Consider the following 22,232-nt stretch of genomic DNA (forward strand, 5'->3'; position numbering starts at 1 on the left):
GCAGTGGGGGTTTATCAACATATGCACGACTTGTCTAGCAAGCACCACATGCACTCAGTTTGTGGTTCCGTTCGCGGAGCGCGGTCTTATTTTCCAGTAGTGCCTAATTTGTAGTTTCACAATAATACTTGCAATAATATACGATTTCTACTATTTGCGCTTAGCGCTGTTGTGTATAAGTAACTTGTATTATCGTATTTAGCAGTATTTCATGACGCGGTGGCAGTTAATCTAAGTGCGCTTGCTCCGTACAAGTTTAGTCAGTTCCTATCGACGGTGCGTCCGAAGTATGTATTTTTGTGAGTCGTTTGGTTTATTGAAATTGTATTTCAGTAAATCGCGTGTTTAAGAGTACCAGTGCTAGATGTTTTGTTATCGAGTGTAGCGTGCCAGTATAACGGCGTGGGATTTAATTTTTCTGGTGAGTTAACTCTATGGAAGTATGCAATGTGTACAGCACAGAAACGCAAAACTTAACACTACATTTTTTCCCATCGGAAAATTTCATGGATTTCAATCTGAATCATATTCAGGTCTTTCTAGAACGTGTTCTCGGAGGATAGCCGCACGAAGCTTGATTCAAAATGTGCGAGATTTGGAAACTTCAGTAGGGTATTAAAAGAAGTTATTACTCATGGAAATAAACTTCGCTTGTATCTCGTGTAGAAAGATAACTAATGCCGGAACAATAAATTATTAACATAAAACTATACTTTTGTGATTGTCGGACTTTTAATAAAATATAAGTTAACATTTCAATTGCGTGTATGATTATTTATAAATCCTTTTTGTCGTTTTCAGAATAGGTTTTAAATAAAACATTTGATGCGTTTATATGTAGGTATGACACTGCGTCAGTGTTGTTGTTTTTTAAAAACATGAATAAAGGTGCAACACTTATACCTGAAACGAATACCGTATGATAAGAGGGCTCAGTGGCTCAGGTGCATGCGCCTTTACTTGCATATTAGAATTTCGTGGTTCGAATCCCAGTAGAGCAAGGATGTTTTCTTAAATATCAAAATAAATCCGAGTAATGTGGGTTGCCTATACAACAGAGTTGAAATTCAAATAAAATTTCGAATAACAACGAATAACATGGCAACGGAATGGAATACGGAGAAAGAGAAGTCGGGAATAATACAAGTGCAGAAAGGAGTAGAGTAAGAAGTAGTAGGAGAACAAGAAAAAGTTGAGAAAGCCACCCCGAGAACCAGGCAGGAGTGGCTCAGATTTTTAAATTTTTTGGCAGGTGTCGTTATAAGACAGTCTACGGTCCCACTGCTTCGATGCGTCCATTGCTCCCGGCCCAACCTACAGCTACGATGTCTCTACGCTTCATCCCCAGGATTCTTAGGCATATTAACAATTTTTATGGTGGGGGATCATCCCCCGAGTGGGAGAACTCCTTATAAGGACATTCCTTATAAGGATTTGTAGAGATATTTCCAAGTGTCGTCTCTCTCAGACCCGACCACAACACTAACTAGGAAATACTCACCTGTTCTGACCTATACCTGAAATGATAGAAAGGAGGGGTGCACAAGTCATAAGACATTACCATTGCCGTAGAAACAGTTCTTTATTAACAAATTACATACAATACAACTCCAGAATTTGCAAGTTCAATTCCTACAGATCACGTGACGTCATTTTAAAACATGTTTGTCACCTGCAAACCCACGACATGCAAACTGTTACCAAATTTCAAAGGATAACACTAGAAAATAGCAAATTGCACCCTGCTTTCGCGTGACATCACGGGAAAATTATATACAGGCTGTTATCAATTGAAAATCTACAATGTAAAAAGAAAATGGCTTCAAAACAATAAAGATTGGCAATTTTTTTACTGAGCAAGAAAAAATTATATACAAGGTGTTGTCAAAAGAAAATCTGTTGTCAAAGGAAAATTTATATACAGGGTGATACAAAAAAGAAAAGAATAAATATAAGTTCTAGTACCTTGTTAAATGCACGTTAAACGGAACCGAATAGGCAGTCGATGGAACGCGACAATATTGCACACTACTTGCATTACATCGTGGATTAATGTGACCATTTTCAGAGCTTCTTCTAATTTGACTGATAAATCCACATTTTACTGTTTAATTAGTCGAAAGATAACAGAATATAGTATTTATGTTACACACCTTCTAAAACGAAAAATATAATTGAATTATAAACTTACCAATGCAGAACTTATAGACTTCAAGGCACGGCAAATACTGTAAATAAAAAAAGAAAACCTAAGTTTAAACAAAGATATTTCATAAAACTTAGTAATACTATAGTCACACAGCGGAGAAAGACAAACAATCTGTGCTGTTTTGTTAAAAGATACCTACGCCAGCACGATGGGTCATCCTAATGATGAATATCAAATCAACATGGGGGCGATACACTTAACCGGCATTTACGGACAATATACGGGCAAACAGTAAATAACATTACTATAGTCGATTGATGATCGAATATAATGCGAATTTAAAAAGTAGATGACCGGACATACAATATGAGTCGCGTAAAGTACGTCTGGACCAACCCGAAACCGGCACGAAACTGGCTGCAAACTGTGCAAGCAACGATGCAACATTTTATAATAAGAAAGCAATAGATCTGCAAAGCGTCGATGACACGCGACCCTGAGCGCGACACGTTACCTGCGATCAAAACTAAACCACCCGGCGATAAGAAAATGAAAGTTGTGATCAAAATAAACACAATCCTTGTGCCGAATGCCCACGTTTGCAGATAAATATTTAAATAAACAATACAAATCCATTTTAATATTTTTAGTTCATACTTGTGCCATCTATGTATAATACAGATAGTAGTCCCGCAGTTTAGATTATTAAAAATAATGCAAAATTAAAATTCGATTTATCCATCAAATTTTAATTTCTTATTTCGAAAAATGAGGTAAGCTTGCGGATTCATCATAATCTAAAATGATAGAAAAAAAAACGGGTAGTAGCTTTTTTAATTTACGGGAAAATCTCTATTATGGAAGATTGGAAATCAGATAGAAATTTAAATTAATTTAAACTAAAACTAAAAGAGACAGAAAGGAATAGGGAAATAAAGAATTAAATTCCGCATCTGAAGAAATTATTCCGAAATCACCGCGTTCGCGTGTTATACTAAAAAAACTACAACTCCTAGCGCAACGAGTACAATTGCGTATACACACAACTTTCAATATAACTCGCGTTACGGAATTTTCTCGCCATAAATATCAATACAGGAAGGTACAGAATTAAATTCTGCATCTGGGAAAATTATTCCAGACTAATTGTGACACCGCGTTCACGTGTTATACTAAAAAAACTACAATTTCTAGCGCAACGAGTACTACGGCGCACACACATAACTTTCAAAATAACTCGCGTTACGGAAGTTTCTTGCCATAAATATCTATACAGAGAGATACAGAATTAATTTCGGTATCTGGAAAAACTATTCCGGACTAATTGTGACACCGCGCTCGCGGGTTTGGTAAAACTAAAAAAAGGAGCAAACTTTAGCGGCCTTTTTGATAAATATTTTGAGAATTTACAACATGCGGCACGAGGAGATGGCAACGCGATTTTCCCAGAAACTAAACGCGATAGAAAGGTAAGAATTGAATATTCTTAATTCTCTACGAGATAAACAAATTAAATTGAAAATCTAACAAATGAAAAAATAATTTAAAAAGGGTAGCGGTATAAGTGACTCCCATTCAGGAAACCGTACGAGACCGTAAAATTGACTTGTGTTCAGGGCACCGTACGAGACTAGCGGTAAAGCGACTCGTGTTCAGATCACCGTACGAGGCTAGCGGTTAATGTGACTCGTGTTTAGGGCACCTTACGAGGCTAGCGGTTAAAGTGACTCGAGTTCAGAGCATCGTAGGGAGTAACGGTAGAAGTGATTCCCATTGCGAAAAAATGGGCAACGGGGGTGCGGTACCCTGCTTTTTGATAATTTAGGACATATCTTGTAAACAAAAAACGCTAGCGGCCAGCCGATCGAAGATTATGAAAGTTTGGAAAATTCTCTATAAGATAAGATAAGAAAATAATTAAAATACAGTGTGTAAAGGTTCTGAAATCGTGTCTAAAAGTGATAAAAGCGATTTTTTCATTTTAGAGAGTTTTCTCCGGTGGAACGCGAAAAACAAAACTACGTTAAAAACTTAAAAGGAATTAAAATTATGCAAATGAGGGGGCACGGCATCTGTTTTAAAAAAATTATGCTCATTGTATCGAAATATGTTTTTAGCGATATCTTCTAAACTAATAGAGATAAAGAGGATCGAATGGCATATCCTTAACCTACGAAAATTTCTCTTTAAGATAGACTAGTTTAATTAGAGCTACAGTCAATTTTAAAAATAGGGTTTTAAAAAAATTATGCAAAGAGGGGGGTCTTCTCATTGTATCGAAATATGTTTTAGCGATATCTTCTAAACTAATAGAGATAAAGAGGATCGAATGGCATATCCTTAACCTACGAAAATTTCTCTTTAAGATAGACTAGTTTAATTAGAGCTACAGTCAATTTTAAAAATAGGGTTTTAAAAAAATTATGCAAAGAGGGGGGTCTTCTCATTGTATCGAAATATGTTTTTAGCGATATCTTCTAAACTAATAGAGATAAAGAGGATCGAATGGCATATCCTTAACCTACGAAAATTTCTCTTTAAGATAGACTAGTTTAATTAGAGCTACAGTCAATTTTAAAAAATAGGGTTTTAAAAAAATTATGCAAAGAGGGGGGTCTTCTCATTGTATCGAAATATGTTTTTAGCGATATCTTCTAAACTAATAGAGATAAAGAGGATCGAATGGCATATCCTTAACCTACGAAAATTTCTCTTTAAGATAGACTAGTTTAATTAGAGCTACAGTCAATTTTAAAAAATAGGGTTTTAAAAAAATTATGCAAAGAGGGGGGTCTTCTCATTGTATCGAAATATGTTTTTAGCGATATCTTCTAAACTAATAGAGATAAAGAGGATCGAATGGCATATCCTTAACCTACGAAAATTTCTCTTTAAGATAGACTAGTTTAATTAGAGCTACAGTCAATTTTAAAAATAGGGTTTTAAAAAAAATTATGCAAAGAGGGGGGTCTTCTCATTGTATCGAAATATGTTTTTAGCGATATCTTCTAAACTAATAGAGATAAAGAGGATCGAATGGCATATCCTTAACCTACGAAAATTTCTCTTTAAGATAGACTAGTTTAATTAGAGCTACAGTCAATTTTAAAAATAGGGTTTTAAAAAAATTATGCAAAGAGGGGGGTCTTCTCATTGTATCGAAATATGTTTTAGCGATATCTTCTAAACTAATAGAGATAAAGAGGATCGAATGGCATATCCTTAACCTACGAAAATTTCTCTTTAAGATAGACTAGTTTAATTAGAGCTACAGTCAATTTTAAAAATAGGGTTTTAAAAAAATTATGCAAAGAGGGGGGTCTTCTCATTGTATCGAAATATGTTTTTAGCGATATCTTCTAAACTAATAGAGATAAAGAGGATCGAATGGCATATCCTTAACCTACGAAAATTTCTCTTTAAGATAGACTAGTTTAATTAGAGCTACAGTCAATTTTAAAAAATAGGGTTTTAAAAAAATTATGCAAAGAGGGGGTCTTCTCATTGTATCGAAATATGTTTTTAGCGATATCTTCTAAACTAATAGAGATAAAGAGGATCGAATGGCATATCCTTAACCTACGAAAATTTCTCTTTAAGATAGACTAGTTTAATTAGAGCTACAGTCAATTTTAAAAATAGGGTTTTAAAAAAATTATGCAAAGAGGGGGGTCTTCTCATTGTATCGAAATATGTTTTTAGCGATATCTTCTAAACTAATAGAGATAAAGAGGATCGAATGGCATATCCTTAACCTACGAAAATTTCTCTTTAAGATAGACTAGTTTAATTAGAGCTACAGTCAATTTTAAAAAATAGGGTTTTAAAAAAATTATGCAAAGAGGGGGGTCTTCTCATTGTATCGAAATATGTTTTTAGCGATATCTTCTAAACTAATAGAGATAAAGAGGATCGAATGGCATATCCTTAACCTACGAAAATTTCTCTTTAAGATAGACTAGTTTAATTAGAGCTACAGTCAATTTTAAAAATAGGGTTTTAAAAAAATTATGCAAAGAGGGGGGTCTTCTCATTGTATCGAAATATGTTTTTAGCGATATCTTCTAAACTAATAGAGATAAAGAGGATCGAATGGCATATCCTTAACCTACGAAAATTTCTCTTTAAGATAGACTAGTTTAATTAGAGCTACAGTCAATTTTAAAAATAGGGTTTTAAAAAAATTATGCAAAGAGGGGGTCTTCTCATTGTATCGAAATATGTTTTTAGCGATATCTTCTAAACTAATAGAGATAAAGAGGATCGAATGGCATATCCTTAACCTACGAAAATTTCTCTTTAAGATAGACTAGTTTAATTAGAGCTACAGTCAATTTTAAAAATAGGGTTTTAAAAAAATTATGCAAAGAGGGGGTCTTCTCATTGTATCGAAATATGTTTTTAGCGATATCTTCTAAACTAATAGAGATAAAGAGGATCGAATGGCATATCCTTAACCTACGAAAATTTCTCTTTAAGATAGACTAGTTTAATTAGAGCTACAGTCAATTTTAAAAATAGGGTTTTAAAAAAATTATGCAAAGAGGGGGGTCTTCTCATTGTATCGAAATATGTTTTAGCGATATCTTCTAAACTAATAGAGATAAAGAGGATCGAATGGCATATCCTTAACCTACGAAAATTTCTCTTTAAGATAGACTAGTTTAATTAGAGCTACAGTCAATTTTAAAAATAGGGTTTTAAAAAAATTATGCAAAGAGGGGGGTCTTCTCATTGTATCGAAATATGTTTTTAGCGATATCTTCTAAACTAATAGAGATAAAGAGGATCGAATGGCATATCCTTAACCTACGAAAATTTCTCTTTAAGATAGACTAGTTTAATTAGAGCTACAGTCAATTTTAAAAATAGGGTTTTAAAAAAATTATGCAAAGAGGGGGGTCTTCTCATTGTATCGAAATATGTTTTAGCGATATCTTCTAAACTAATAGAGATAAAGAGGATCGAATGGCATATCCTTAACCTACGAAAATTTCTCTTTAAGATAGACTAGTTTAATTAGAGCTACAGTCAATTTTAAAAATAGGGTTTTAAAAAAATTATGCAAAGAGGGGGGTCTTCTCATTGTATCGAAATATGTTTTTAGCGATATCTTCTAAACTAATAGAGATAAAGAGGATCGAATGGCATATCCTTAACCTACGAAAATTTCTCTTTAAGATAGACTAGTTTAATTAGAGCTACAGTCAATTTTAAAAATAGGGTTTTAAAAAAAATTATGCAAAGAGGGGTTCTTCTCATTGTATCGAAATATGTTTTAGCGATATCTTCTAAACTAATAGAGATAAAGAGGATCGAATGGCATATCCTTAACCTACGAAAATTTCTCTTTAAGATAGACTAGTTTAATTAGAGCTACAGTCAATTTTAAAAATAGGGTTTTAAAAAAAATTATGCAAAGAGGGGGGTCTTCTCATTGTATCGAAATATGTTTTTAGCGATATCTTCTAAACTAATAGAGATAAAGAGGATCGAATGGCATATCCTTAACCTACGAAAATTTCTCTTTAAGATAGACTAGTTTAATTAGAGCTACAGTCAATTTTAAAAATAGGGTTTTAAAAAAAATTATGCAAAGAGGGGGTCTTCTCATTGTATCGAAATATGTTTTAGCGATATCTTCTAAACTAATAGAGATAAAGAGGATCGCACAATCAAGACAAAGTGTCTGCCGACGTTATCGCTCTTCTTCACAGCCGGAAGCCCATTTAAAACGTGTTTTACATATATATTACAACATTAATTAATTATCAATCTATTAAACGCGTTAACCCAATTACAAAATTAAGAATACAACAGAATAACGCTTGATGCACTATAAAAATTTTATCATGATGTAATAATATTTACATACTTACCAATGACGTAGCTAATCAAAGAAAGAACTGAAACAGAAAAAAACACGTGAATTAGCACTTGCACTATGTTGCATAATTAAATATAAAGTCCTTTCCGTCGGATAATAAATTTGCATTGCAAGCGGTATTTTGACCCACAATGTTCAGATCATTACGAGCTAGTAAACTTGCTTAAATTCCCGTAAATTCCTGCCGAGGACAAAATTTAATTATACGTACTCGAAGTTAATAATGGCATATAAATTTTGAATTCCAATTCTTAGCATTGAAAAAATCGAATTACCGACGGTACACTAACGCACAAATGAAGACACAAGTTTTAAAATCATTTCACGCACAAATCAATGAAAAACACTAAACACATCTATGGTATAGTGCCGATATTTATCGATATGATGTATTGTCGTTCATTTAACTGAATTGTAAGGAAGAACACACTAAAAACACACTGAAACGTTCGCACGTTCGTAGTGCAAGTGCAGCGTCGTGTAGCTGATTCAACGCGATAAAAAAGTTGTTTACATAAAAATCACAATAAACATAGAATTGAATACGGAACCATTCTCAAATGCATCTACATAAATAAAATATTATATAACGTTTCATAACACATCAACGAATGACAAACATTAAAACATTTTTTTTTAAATCTAATTCGTGGAATTTATAATATAACAACTCTTGCGTTACCTGAATATGAAGAAAACATTAATCTGGAACAAACGATTACCGACATAATGACCTTGTAAAATTGAAATTAATATTTATATAATTAATTTCGTTACGTTAATATAAATTAATGTAAAGTTTTATGTATTATATCTTTCATGTACAACTTCTAAGGCTCACTTAACACAAATATTTTTGTAAAAGTTACTTCACGCTTTATATGTGTATAGGACAGCAATTGAAACGGAAATCCGAGAGATGAAATTTTAATTCTTAAGAAAAAAATTGCCAAGGGGGGGTACTTGATAATTTTTATCGACGATTTTTGATAATTAATATCTCTTAAACTAAAAGAGATAGCAGCCAACGAATTGCTGATTATGAAAAATTGTAAAATTCTCTATCAGATAAAAATAAGTTGGCCCCCCTTCTCATCGGTTCTGCACACCACCACAATAAAACTAAGAAACGTGCTTTGTCGGAGAATACGTACCATACATACGTAGCGATAAGACTGAATTCTGTTCTGGATCACCGGCAACCTGGACAGGGCGACCGCAAAACACACGTGAATATTAAATAATTGTAATTATTACACTTGTTGAAAACAATTACAACGAAACAGCACACGCCAAAGCCCAAAACCACTAAATGCCGTCGATTGATGGTTCAACATAGCACGATTTGTCTACCTGAACGTCGCGAACAACGCGTCGGTATCAACTAAAAATATAAGATAAAAACAAACCAGTTGAACCGTTTGAAGCGCTGGTCATGTGAGTGTGTGGGGGGGAAGAGTAGGAAAGAGTGGTCATAAATTTACAATCTAATATCACTTTACCCGAATCCTTTAATTGTTAGTGCAGATATAGTGTTTTCCGTACCAAGTTTTTCAAAATTGGAAAAAATGTCAACGTATGGGGACGCATTTTGGGAAGAAACTGTTTGTATTGTAAAACTGCAATATAAGTATTTCTATAATTATTATTTTTCTTTCATTTTTTGACTGACATACAAGACATATACAATGACCAAACAATGTATTATTATAGCAGCGTGCATTCAAAATAATTTATAATAATTCATAAAAAAATACGAAGAAATATGCTTCTTCCAATTTTTACCATATTTTCAGTTAGTATTTATTTTCACAGAGTTTTTAATAAGTATTTCTTTGTCTTCTTATTTACAATCATGGTATATTTTTTAAACCTTAGTTATTTAATAATACATACACAGTGTAATAATTATTTCGATCGTTTTTGTTTTTCTCTTATTTAGCTTTATTCAGTTATTATGTTATCCATTTTCGCTCCACTCCAATAACATTGTCTGCTTCGACATTTGAAAAGAATTATGTAGAATGACTCTCTAATTTCTGTGTCTTCTTTGCACATTAACAATAATAGTCTATTTAATTTCCTGCTTACATTTGTTGTTGTAGAACAAAAACATTTATGGGGGCGTGTATGCTTGAAGAACAAGAAGGAACTATTCAACATTATATATACCTATGTAATTATGTTAATGGCATGAAACACTTAGATTTTTGTGTGTAAATTCTGTAAGGTACATTTTTGTACTTTTATATTCAAAATTTCGGTTTTTAATCAATCAATCAATTTGATTTTATACATCAAAACCATATACAATCGGCATTTCATCAAGCTTATATTCAATAATGATGTTTTCTTTCATGTTATAATCTCAATTGAATCTGACTCTGTTCCAAATTCTTGTGGTATATGCCGATTCGAAGCCGATTCGTAAACTCAACAAACTTTAACAAAGCGCGCAAACAAATCTTAAGCTTTCAAAATTGCTTTATCCTTTCGTTATATATTATTATTATTAGAAATTAATCAACATTACGCAAATATTCGTACGCGTAACTAGGATGTCATTATTACACTTATTCATAAGAACTCTTGCAATTCTATTGTAATTCTTTTTTGTTGGAATTCAAACTTAATATAATTACGCAAAAACTTTATTATCCAAACATCTTTTGAATAATGAAAATTTTGCTGGAACTACAAAACGTTTTAGCAAGCATTATTAATTTTTATAATTTTTAGTTAGTTATCTACTAAATGGCAGCGTTTATCATTAACGTTTTTTTGTTTGTTGTAACATTTCAACTGAAACATTATAGATCCACCTATTTGTCGGTATAATTCTTATTATTCGATGAAAATGAAAAACGAAACTTTCACACGCCGATTTTGACATGGGCAGTGTTTCGAAAGTATATAACAACAGCTCAAACGCGATAATATGATCTGACCATATTACACTCTGTTTTGCCTTAATTTATAGTTTTCGAATTCGTTACTCGGTGTATGCGTATGTACGGTGTATGTGATTTATTCGTGTGAGTGTGGGCGTGTACGTGTGAGTGTGAATGTTTAAACTATGCTGCCACGAGGTAACGCTTTGATTGTTTTATCTTTGCATGCACGTAATTTTACAATCCAAATTAATCGGATTTTGTAAATGTCATGTAATGATTGAGATGTTTGAAGATGGCAGGATAGTTTTTAGTCGTGTCGTGCAAAGATAAAACAATTGCAACTAATGGAGCATTCGTGCGATCGTCTCAACGCCGATAAAATATTAATAGACGCATCCTTTTGAATATATATGTTTTACAATTCCATGCATTCTGTACATTGTTCATGTATTTCTTCGTTGGAAATTCCTTCCGGCACGTGTTGTACTTGCAAGCGATTTTGAGATATACATTAGTTTTAGATTTTAGTGTTTTATGCTAATTTATTTTATAATTATGTACTCAGCAGCTCAGTTCAACCTAACTTTCATTCAAGTGTTTCTAAAATTGTTTATATTCCTGTTTTGAAGTTGTGGAAAGCGTTGTTGTATCAATTTTGATCAATGATTCTTATCCACTAAGTAAACGCATGTGATACTATCTTATAGCTGCTTTGAAAATGCGTCGTGTGTATTGCATTGCGACCCGTTTTATTAATCATTATCGTTGTAATGATTGCTTTCATTCTTGAGAGTATTCAAATATGAGGATCGACTGTGGCGTTTACCATTTGAATCCTACACGTGCGAATGCATTTTCTTTCGTGGAAGTAAAGTTTGTTTATTGTGTAAGGGCAGGAATAGTCGTTTGGCGTCGTATTCGAATACTCTCCTGTTTTGATCTTTAAAGTTATTCATGGGAACGTTTGTTGTGTCTGGTTTTGTTTTGATATCTGTTGTCGCATCGTTCGCGAAGGGATGCAACACGGTGAACTGGGTTTAGTGGTGTTGACGCTTAGGGTTGTCGCAGGAGTAGCGTCAGGGCGAGTGTGACGAAGGCGGCGACCATGTTCGAGGAGATCGTGGTGTGTTCTGCAGAATTGCAAAGATTCTTCGAACACGAACAGTAACGCAACTGCACATCGTGTGTGCCACTGCGTTTCATGCATTCTCCATCGTCTCTTTCGTTTCGCAGGTAGCCACATCCTCGAATCACACGGATTTTTCCTTGAACTGGAAAACAAAATAAATCAATATGCCCAGCAGCAAGGAAAAACAACAACAATTATGCCTAAATATTATTATTACACTTATATTTAATTAAAAGTAGTTCAAATTTATCAAAATCTAAATTTTTATTTATTTTAACAGCCAATATCTTGATGATTGATTGTTTATTTTTATAACATGTCAGCACAGTTCCCGCACACGACTTTATTATATTTATACACTCTCTAATTATAAAGCATAGGTTGCACTTAGCTCAAGCCACAAAATGAAAACTTTTAAATTGGTATTAATTACCACCCATTAAATCTCCTCACTTAAACGATGAAAAAGACACCATGAGGAAAACAGGCTGAGGTGACATAAATATGGATTTTAAGTTGACATTTTGTACCCCGTTTTGTGGCTTCTATTTTTAAATGATACTTTCATATGAAAATAAGCTATTATCCTAGTCCTAGTGACGTGCATACCTTTTTGCATTGTCTTCCTACACAAGACTGGCTTATAATCTGGCATGTGTTCGAGCGGTTTCTTCATCGAACAGTTGACCGTTCCGAGCGTGTATGGATCGAACGGATCGCCGCATCGTGGATCATACTCTGAATTGCACTGATAACACGTGATTGATTTCTCCTGCTCGTTGCTATTCGCCGTGGCACCTGCAATACAGACAAGGATGTTTAGAAATGCATTATGAAAATCACATCTTGCGTGTCGAAAATATTATTATCAGCATTTAATACAGTCAAAGTGGTTCAATTACGTAACAGTAATGCACGCGAGTGAATCAGAATTTTCATGGTCATCGGTATTTTGCAACGATCTGTAGCGGACACATTAATTACCGACGTTTTCGCATTGAAAGCAAATTTTTTATCGTTGGTTGAGTTGTGTTATAATTGGCGATTTTCTCGGGTTTCTTAGATTACGCGCGTTCCAGATACCTTGGGCTGTGACAAAATGTGTGTCACTTTCCAACGTCCAAAGGGCATAAGTACCACGACCACGACGAAATCCTTTTACCTTAATCGGATATTAAATAGTATAACATATTATTGATTCTTTCGGCGGCTCAACGTAGAAATAGAATAGTTGAAGGTTTTATTGACTAGAATCTATGAGAGAAGCTTAAGCGCATAAATTGCAGACCCACTCACGGAAAGCGGAAGCATCGAAAATTACTCCTTTGTAAAACATGAAAAGCAATAAATAAAATCGTCAGTCGTGGATAAAATATTTGATTGATTTAAAAAACGGCACTGCGTGGTGACCTTCCAAATTGGAATGCGATCCCTTCGAAGGTATATTCGGCACACGGTTCAAGGATAACCGTATATATCACCCTCGAGTGTTACATAAACCCTCGACATCGAGCGGGACGTACATACTTGCGCGCTGTCGTCGTTGGCGTTCTTTGAAAAAGCGTACAATTTTTGTTTTCTACTTACATCCAATCGCAATACTGCCCACGATTAACACTGTCCACGTCCATCCGCTCCTTCTGCTCAGCGCGTCCATGATTGCTAGCTGAGTCTTCTGCAGTTCATGCACCGTCCACACGATCGCCAACAAACAACCGTCGCTCTCGTTTCACACTGACTTGTTTTCGGAGGCTCCGTTCGCACTCGGCGCTCGCGGTTCGACGTACGCGTTCCAGCGGTTCCGGCCTGCCCCGTTGGCGGCGTTGCGAAGGAGCGAGCGCGGAGATGTATCGACGCCACGCCGCCCCTCTTGCTTTGACTGCATGGAGCAGGCGCTCGTGGTGGCGGCGTCGGTGGCGTCGTCGTGACGTTGTCGGCCGCCCCACTACCGCGCGCGCCACCCCGGCATTTCCGCAGCGTCTGTAGGACTTCGTGGGATGACGTAATGGGGAAGTGTGCCTCAACGGATCGATCAAACTTATATTACCGTTATCGGTTATCTTTCCCTCCAGCTTGCCAGAACTGATGTTTGTCTTTTTCGTTGAAGGCCTTAAAAACAACGAAATGTAAACTGGAATCGAAACGTATTGCGTTTGTTTACAAGTTTGTATTCAAATATTATTACTGCGTAAATATTACGTTATTTGTTAGGGGTTATCGGTTTCAGATATAAAATGCATTCAAATGGTTACAGATTTAATGTTTGGACACAAAATTTCAGGGTCACATTTGTTATTGACACTTTAATTTAATTTCAAGTTGACTAACTAATAAACAGACGAATTAGCATAAATTCCTATCCTTTAATCCATTTTACAACATCTTCTCCGCCTCCTTGCATAAAAAAATCGTTATTTTGAAAAATCCGCTGAGAATGGTATAAAATAATAATTTTTTAGATTAAGAAATTAGAATTAGGGAAAATTGATACTCAGAAGCAAATTTTAATTGTAAGCTTTATTCATTAAATATTTTGATACACATTTTTCTTAATAGTAATATATAATTCACATTGAGTACTTAAAATAAAAATCAAGGACATAAAACAATTGAAACATTCAAATCTGCCAAAAATCCTCACTTTGCAATCATGATTAAAGGGAAAAACCACTAACCCTGTTAAAAATAACTGCACGCACGACTCATAGGCAAATTTGTAGGTTCCAATAGATTTTTAAAGCCTAGCTACACACTATATTAACCACAAATTGCTTATTGAATAGCAGCAATTCGTTTTTAATGTTTCTTTGTTCATTGCATTTGATGCTTTCGAAATCTTCATCCTTTCTTTCATCGTTTCTAGTAAAAAATCAACTTATTCAAAAGAAACAAATCTCATTCACATTTCATCTTTTAAGCTCGGATATCTTAGAATACCTTAAGAAATATGCCATTATTATGACTAGTCTTTGTTATCACCTCGCAGAAGTGAAACCAAACGATAAGTCTTTCATTATCAAAGATAGATTAATTATTATGTTAATAAGAGTAACTATTTGAAGTTTGTTCGATAATAACAAGAATATATTTTATGTTTTGTGTTTATTTTATTCGGTATGTGTTTATTCAATATATTCCTGCTACGACTGTTTATGAAATCACCTTATCTAATGGATTATAGTTATTTTGAAGCGTTTTAAAAGCTGTACATGTAATACAAAGCTGCGCATATTTCTTAAGCTACTCATAACTTCCACGTTCAAATAATTATTTATTAGTGGTGTCGTTTTGTTCAAGCTTGGTCTTGTTATTTAGCCCACGCTAAATAATACTCCTAACATTTATCGTCTTCCAAAATTCACTGGTCGTCTCGTCAATCATTCCAATTATTTGAATTGTTGTCTGTTCTCGTACTCATACCTTTTAATTTATATATTAAGTACTAGTATATCACTAGACGGTCAAAAAACTTCCGACTAGCAGAATTTTCAATAAAATTGTTGCCTATGTTTTTTTTTTAAATTTTATATTCAGCTCTTTTTCTTGGATTAGACTTAGCGGAAACACATCTAATTAGGTCACTGAATAAGTACAACGCTTTTGATAATTCCTTGCGTGTTACATTTATGTGTGATTTGCAAAATTTGCTGATTTTATTCATCGTGTTGAGTAACTCCATAAAATGTTTTGCTTAGATGGTTTCTATGATTGTATGCTTCCATATTCGACGGGCGGGATGGATTTTGTTATCATTTATGACATTTTTTCTCAAAGTTTTGTTTGCATTTATAATGGACAAAGCGAGTCAAGTGGAAAGAACGCTTTTTGGTACGTTTTTGTTACGATTATCATCCAGCATAATTTTTGGACAGCATTGTTTTTGTAAGCGATTACATAGTAAAAAGATAGTAGAAGTGTTATGTTACGATCAACATTGTCGACCAATAGCGAGAGATACGGTTATCAATTGTTTACTTCTTGCCTTGCTCTTCCATTTCTTTGAGCAACTGTTTCATTTCTTCGGAGAGATGTTGAGGATCCGTAACGGTTCTGCAAAATATTATATTTATTAAGTTAATTTCGTTATTCTCTAAGTTTTAATAATTTTACCTGGTGGTGGTGGTAGTGGTAACGTCATTGGATGTTCCAGATGCTCCATCAGCCTTCCTTTCGTCATCTTCGGCTAAAACAATCAAAATAAACGTGTAAATATCCAACCGGAAATGACACAACACATTTATAGTGAGATAGAAAAATGGGACGTATCATTCCACATTATATCGTTGTCGCATGCGAAATGTCGTGTGCTTTTGCGTTGTAGGGGATAGTTGAGACAAAAAACATATAGATAAAATTTCATATGCAATATGTTTGCTGATGCATGGGCACAGTCAATGTAGACTAATTTTAACTACCATGTAGTGGCAAATTAAAACGCCAGTCGTGTTCCCTTGGATCGACTTCGATCATAGTCTTGTCATCCAGGCTGATTTCAAGAAGCATCGGGCGTCTACGAAATGCTATATAAAACATGTTTAAAGCAAAAATATTTATACCTCAATCATTATTTTTTTAGAGGTTTGTGTTAATTAAAAGTCCCATGTCGATAACACTCACCTTTTTGTGAAGAAGTAGTGGTGGTGGTAGTAGTCACTGTAGACTCCTGCCATGTGACTGAAGATTCACCTATAAACGTCAATAAACCACTTTAATACATCTTCAATTTTAGAAATAGATTCTATGAGTATAAAACCGCATGCCATTAACCCAAACAAAACTTACCCAAAGATATAATAAAATAAAAACGTAAAGAAAGAGAAATGGTGATGTCTTGAGTGTATCGTTTAACTAAAATGGCAAACAAGCTGGTTTTGTTGAATTTCAAACTTCAAATGAACTGAATGATATGGAATGCACAATAAATTAAGGTTTCGGTTAAAAATCATGTGATTGCGACAAACCTGTAACATCTCCGGCAATATGAGATAGCAAACTTTGTACCGCCGCTGCCGTGTCCGGCTGTGCGGTGCTAAATTCCTGCGTATAAATGGTCTTGGTGCCTTTATCGTCAATACACGTACGCTTGATGATGCTTTCAGTACCATCATCTTTGACAATAATTCGTTTTTTAATTGTTCGCCTTACATGCACGTTGCCGTGCTCATCGGTGGTTGTTTCCTCAACAACTTCCTCTCCTTCGTTAAAGTCTTGCAGTAATTGTTGCATTTGATCGTCTGCGGTAGGACCACTAAACGTATAATGAGTTATTTCAGACTCGCCCGGTTCAATTACTTCGGTGACATACGCTTCTCCTTCGTCCTGATCATCACCAAACCATACTTGGCGAACGGCGTCTGAGAGATCAATTGGTTCCCCGGTGACTGGATCAATGTTATCAGTTGACGAAACCATTGTGTTGGATCCTTCACTGGTAAAACTGCCCGAAATCATCGAGTCGGTTTCATATTGGTACATGGCACGTGTGGCGGTTGAGGTGGAAGCAATACTGTCAGTGCTTTCCACCATTTCAGGAATTGGTTTAGTCATATCAATGGGTTCCTCTTCTTTGGAACAACTTAAATCTTTGCCAGTGCTGGAACTGCTCTGATCAAAACCACCAATGCGGGAACCATCTTCGTCAATGGAATCACTGAAACCTGCAACAATATTTCCAGTAGCAAGCTCCAAGGAATCACTGGAAATAAGGCCCTGGCCATGTTTCATTTCCAAACTATCAGTCATAATGGTACCCTTTAGTTTCGCTTGAAGTTCGATTGAGTCAGTACTAGCAGTCATTAGTTCCACGCCAGTTTTCTGTTCTAAACTGTCAGTGCTACCATGATGCGCTGGTTTAGAGTCTTTTAAATCCAACGAATCGGTAGAAGCCAACATCAGATCTGCTGACTGAGTCCACTGGGGTAACACTTTTGTTTTTGTTTCGATTGGCAATGGTGTATCAAGATCTAAATCTGGTATTTTAGAGACTTCTTCAACTGAATCCCCTCGTCCAATAGATTCAGTCTTTTCTCCTTCTTTCAGATCAATAAATCTCTCTACGTTGGTTTGAGCTTGTCTAATAATTTCGTCAATTTCAAACATCCGCTTTTCATAGTCTTCTTCATCTTCCTCGGTGGCTGGCTGTTGTTTCTCTTTTGTAATGGTTTCACAACTTTCCGATTCCGAGGTCATACTTTCTTGACTTTCATCAATTTGGGCTAGAAGCATTTCTTCTTCCTTTACCATAACTTCTACACGATGCGCAGCAATGCAAGCCTTCTCAAGACCCTCAAATTCTTTTAGAGAACTCACAGATACTTCATCACCTTGTGCACCGCGGCTTAGGTATCGAGTTTTAAAACTACCGTTACTAGAAGAATCTTGTGATCCAGTATGGAACTTTCGATTTTCTAAAGACATTGCACGTTCAAGGTTTTCAAACTCTTGCAAGCTGGACATAGAAACATCATCGTGTTCACCAGATTTGGTAAAGTATTTCCGACCTGCCAATACATCATACTCTGGTGTACTTGAATATGAATCTTTAACACTGCCTAAACTTCCACCTGAGTTCTTTTGGGAGTTTAAACTGCCAATTCTGGACGAATCAAAATCAGCAGCATCTTCTTCTTTAATATCCTCTAATGGGCAGCGTTCAAACTCCATTTCGTAGCCATATCCGGCAGCCAACATAGCGGCATGGTCTCCTTGGAATTGTTGTTCTATCCATTTCTTGTTTGCTTCTAATTCCCGATCATATTCGTATACATAATCACGTGGGCTTTTACTAGCTGCTTCTCCTTCTTCTTTGTTTGGAGGACTATCTTCAAAGTCAAATCCTAATTCATCGCTAGAAGACCCGTCTGGATAATATTTAATATCTGTCATTTTAGTTGTGGGTGAAGGTGCGGAGCGCACAATTAGTTTTTCTACCTCTTCGTCATGCTTTTTAACCATTTTTACTTTTTTGATTTTTACACTCTTTCCTTCAATGTCAGTTTCATGCGCTTCTTTAGCAACTTCTTCAATGACAACAAACTCATCCATGAGATCAGGTTTTTCTAGCATTTCAAATGAATCGCTGTTTGATTCAACGGGTGATGGTATTTCTTTGGTTTCCTCCGCAATTATAGTCTTTTCAAGAACTGTGTCGGTTTTTAACTCTTCTGTCGTAGTTTTGGCTTCGTCAGTTGTTAGTTGACTATCAGTTTCCTCTGGCAAAGAAGCATCTGATTCAATAACATACTCTCGGCCCTGGTCAGTAGATTCTGAACTTTTACTTGACGCAGACGCTGGAGTTTCAGGCGTAATCTGTTCAGGTTCTTTTGCTACTTCAACATCAGTTACTTGTTGTTTCTTTATCTCCAACGCTTCTTGTTCTTCTAACTCTAAATCGGGATAATGGAATCCTTTCCGATCCATTGGTGTCATGTGTTCAGTGACGTGAATATCGGGAACTGGTCCAGGACTAACATCTCTCATAGCTCTCTTCTTAGCTTCAAACTCCTTCTGCGCTTTCTCGCGGGTTTCCAATTCATGCTTTTCAGCATCTTCGTCTTCCATTATAGGACAAATTTGTTTGGCTTTGTGTGCAGGCGACACGTGAGGAACCATATTAAACGCTGCATCAGCTTCTGCTTCTTCAAAACTTGATTTCTCACTGGACGTTGAACTCGATTTTCCGTGAGAGTCTCGTTTATCTAGAATTTCCTTCTTCTTTTCGATAACAACATCTTTGATTATTTGCTTTATATCTTCAATATCATCACCATCATCAACGTCAGTTTTTAATTCTTCAGGTTCAGGTGAAACTGGTCTATCTATTGGATCACTGATTGGTTCTGAAGATTGTTTTGCCAGTTCTGCTAATTCAGAGTCAGTAAATGCATTTGAAGATGGAACACGCTCTCGCTCAGAATCAGTTTTGCTAATTTGTGATTGAGGACGTGACTCTACATCAGACTCAGCAACATCTTCTTTCTCCACTTCAACAGAACTCTCAGTTTCCTTCATACTTAATATTTCAAACGTTTTTTCAGTAATATCTGATGTCATAATCGGTTGAATATCAATTTTAGTCAATTGTGGTAACATACTCGGTGTAAACGATGTACTTTCATTACGGCGATGTCCTCGCTTCTTTTGTTCAGGAATATCTTGCGGTTTAGATTGTTGCCTAGCTAGTTCTACGCTAATATCTTTTTCCTCTTCCGGTGTATGTGATTGAGAAACAACCTGTGTACTAACAGATTGCACTCCATTCTCTTCAACCATTGATGTGCTTAGGGTTACACTATCTATTTGTGCGCTTTGAGCATATGTATGAGTCGAGGTTGAAGTTTCAGTTGTGGGTGGTACCGGTGTTTGGCTCAGACAGTCAGTACTTCCGTGGAACTGTGAATCATCTAAACTGAATTGATCTGAGACAATTGAAGAACTCAGTGGATAATCTTGCTCGATGACAGTTCGTTGAGCTCCAATACTAGAGGTGCTTGACAAGCTAACACTCAAAACACTACTTCCATCATCCAGACTTGTTGCCAATTTAACTTCTTCTGATTCAAATGGTGGTGAATCTTCTTGTAGCGGTTTAGGTTCAGGTTGGAATGTCATCTCATGTGATCGTTTCATTTTTGGTGGCATATCAATGAGTTCATCTTGCATATATTCTTCCATGTCACTTACATCAGTGTTTTGTCGTTCTCCCAAAGATGGTTTTTCTGGTAGGAGGTCATTATCAGCTATATCACCTTCGTACTCTGATTGGATCAAAGTTTCTGAAGCTTCCGATACTTCAATGCTTCCTAAATGACCAGAACTTTCGCTATCTAAACTTTTCATGCTGTCCTTAGAGCTGATGCTGCTCACAGCAGTGTGATATTCAGTGGATGTTAAATGAGTTCCTTGAGAAGTCAAAGCACTTTCATACTCAGATGATCCACCCGCTACAAGGACATCAACATCAGACGAACATGGTCTGCTTCGTCCGCTGTCAATTTCAAAACTCTGATAATGACTTTCACCTGAGCTAGAATAAGCTTCAAACTCAATTCCAGATTTCCGGTCTTGTTTGGAACTGCTGCTGCTGGTATCATCAAGTAAATGTTTTTGTTTTCTCATAATAACACCCACAGGTTTCAATTCATCTTGTTTCAACCCGGATGATGAAGATGAAAGACCTTCTTCTGGCGATTTATATTCTTGACTAGATTCGCCGCTTGACGTTCTGAGGACTTCATGTTTTGTTATTACTAACTCCCCACCTTCGGCAAGTAGTTTCTCCATTTCCACTTCCATCTCAGGTAATTCAACAACAGAAGTACTTGAAGTTTCAACTACTTCTTTGTGGCCAACATCAATGATTTTACTTTCGGATGTTTGTTTGGTCGTAATAACAGCTTCAGTCGTGGATACTTCTACATCACCTTCCATTTTCTTATCTTCGGTGTGTTTTGTTGTTTGTTCGGTTTTAGTGTCGAGTATACCCATGACTTGTTTACTTTCAGTAACTACTTTATCAATGACTGAATCATCAAGTTTAGTTTGGCTCTTTTCTGTCACTTCGTAGGAACCTCCTACAGTTTGTTTCTTATCATCGGATAATTTGGTCACTACTTCTGAATGAATGCTATCGTCAGTTATGGACGTGCTTACTTCAGTAACAAAAGATGCTTTGTGTGCAATTTCATCTGTAATTTTTGCAGTGGAATCAATTTCTGTTGCGAATTGATCCGTTGAAATTTTTTCAGTCTGATGTGCGATAGTTTCAATCTTGGTTGTTACATCTTCTGTCTCTTCGGTAACGGATTCAAGTTGAGTTTCATCCTCTTCAATTATAGTGTCCTTATGTTCTTTAGTTACTTTTTCTCCTTTTACACTTTCGGTAGTTGCGACGTCTAAGTCTGATTTGACATAAACATTTTTATCTATGTCATAGTACTCATAGTCTTTTGATATACTTGATGTTGCATGGCGTGTCTCATCAATAACTTCTCGTACTACTTCATCGGTAAATTTAGGTTCGTCTATTTGTTGTGCTTCAAGTTGATCAATTTGCTCTTCCAGAATATTTGCTCTGCTTCCGCTGGGCGAGTAATCTGCGCCACTGTATCGCAAATCTTCATCGGTTATTTCCATACTAGATGTTTGTGTATCACCACGGGCCAACATTGTCAA

At 35.6% G+C, this 22,232-nt stretch overlaps 2 protein-coding genes and 2 long non-coding RNA genes across 5 annotated transcripts; 1 reads left to right on the top strand and 3 right to left on the bottom strand.

Moving 5' to 3' along the window:
• The first annotated feature begins 68 nt into the window (after window positions 1–68).
• LOC135794023 (uncharacterized) lies at window positions 69–759 on the top strand. Its single transcript, XR_010548772.1, has 2 exons — window positions 69–421; window positions 534–759. It is a non-coding gene; the product is annotated as an uncharacterized lncRNA (long non-coding RNA).
• Window positions 760–1,952: 1,193 nt separating this feature from the next.
• Window positions 1,953–2,622, bottom strand: LOC135793778 (uncharacterized). The gene is made up of 2 exons (XR_010548713.1): window positions 2,192–2,622; window positions 1,953–2,104 (listed from the first exon to the last, which is right to left on the bottom strand). It is a non-coding gene; the product is annotated as an uncharacterized lncRNA (long non-coding RNA).
• Window positions 2,623–9,663: 7,041 nt separating this feature from the next.
• On the bottom strand, window positions 9,664–14,148 carry LOC135793785 (UPAR/Ly6 domain-containing protein crok-like). Its single transcript, XM_065304873.1, has 3 exons — window positions 13,647–14,148; window positions 12,669–12,857; window positions 9,664–12,201 (listed from the first exon to the last, which is right to left on the bottom strand). Exons 1-3 carry the CDS (start codon window positions 13,714–13,716, stop codon window positions 11,984–11,986), a joined length of 477 nt encoding a protein of 158 aa, XP_065160945.1. The 5' UTR covers window positions 13,717–14,148; the 3' UTR covers window positions 9,664–11,983.
• A 409-nt stretch (window positions 14,149–14,557) lies between these two features.
• Window positions 14,558–22,226, bottom strand: LOC135793798 (uncharacterized). 2 transcript variants are annotated; one of them, XM_065304897.1, is made up of 5 exons: window positions 17,021–22,226; window positions 16,677–16,745; window positions 16,475–16,579; window positions 16,170–16,242; window positions 14,558–16,109 (listed from the first exon to the last, which is right to left on the bottom strand). In XM_065304897.1, exons 1-5 carry the CDS (start codon window positions 22,224–22,226, stop codon window positions 16,031–16,033), a joined length of 5,532 nt encoding a protein of 1,843 aa, XP_065160969.1. In that variant the 3' UTR covers window positions 14,558–16,030. The 2 variants fall into 2 exon arrangements, with proteins under 2 accessions (XP_065160969.1, XP_065160970.1); XM_065304898.1 differs by lacking the exon at window positions 16,475–16,579.
• Window positions 22,227–22,232: the final 6 nt, after the last annotated feature.

Source organism: Atheta coriaria, unplaced genomic scaffold (genome assembly GCF_025399875.1).
Source record: "Atheta coriaria isolate IRGN ID8LTWV9N9 unplaced genomic scaffold, Caltech_Dcor_3.1 hic_scaffold_6_pilon, whole genome shotgun sequence".
NCBI lineage: Eukaryota > Metazoa > Arthropoda > Insecta > Coleoptera > Staphylinidae > Dalotia > Dalotia coriaria.

What these genes read in the sequence shown, in the direction of transcription:
- LOC135793785 (XM_065304873.1), bottom strand. Translation starts at nt 13,716, where the DNA reads ATGGACGCGCTGAGCAGAAGGAGCGGATGGACGTGGACAGTGTTAATC. An exon ending in GGGCAGTATTGCGATTGGAT is followed by an intron (nt 12,858 to 13,646) that starts GTAAGTAGAAAA and finishes TCTGTATTGCAG; the next exon opens with GTGCCACGGCGAATAGCAAC. An exon ending in TAGGAAGACAATGCAAAAAG is followed by an intron (nt 12,202 to 12,668) that starts GTATGCACGTCA and finishes TTTGTTTTCCAG; the next exon opens with TTCAAGGAAAAATCCGTGTG.
- LOC135793798 (XM_065304897.1), bottom strand. Translation starts at nt 22,226, where the DNA reads ATGTTGGCCCGTGGTGATACACAAACATCTAGTATGGAAATAACCGAT. An exon ending in CACTACTTCTTCACAAAAAG is followed by an intron (nt 16,580 to 16,676) that starts GTGAGTGTTATC and finishes TGTTTTATATAG; the next exon opens with CATTTCGTAGACGCCCGATG. An exon ending in TTTTAATTTGCCACTACATG is followed by an intron (nt 16,243 to 16,474) that starts GTAGTTAAAATT and finishes TGATTGTTTTAG; the next exon opens with CCGAAGATGACGAAAGGAAG.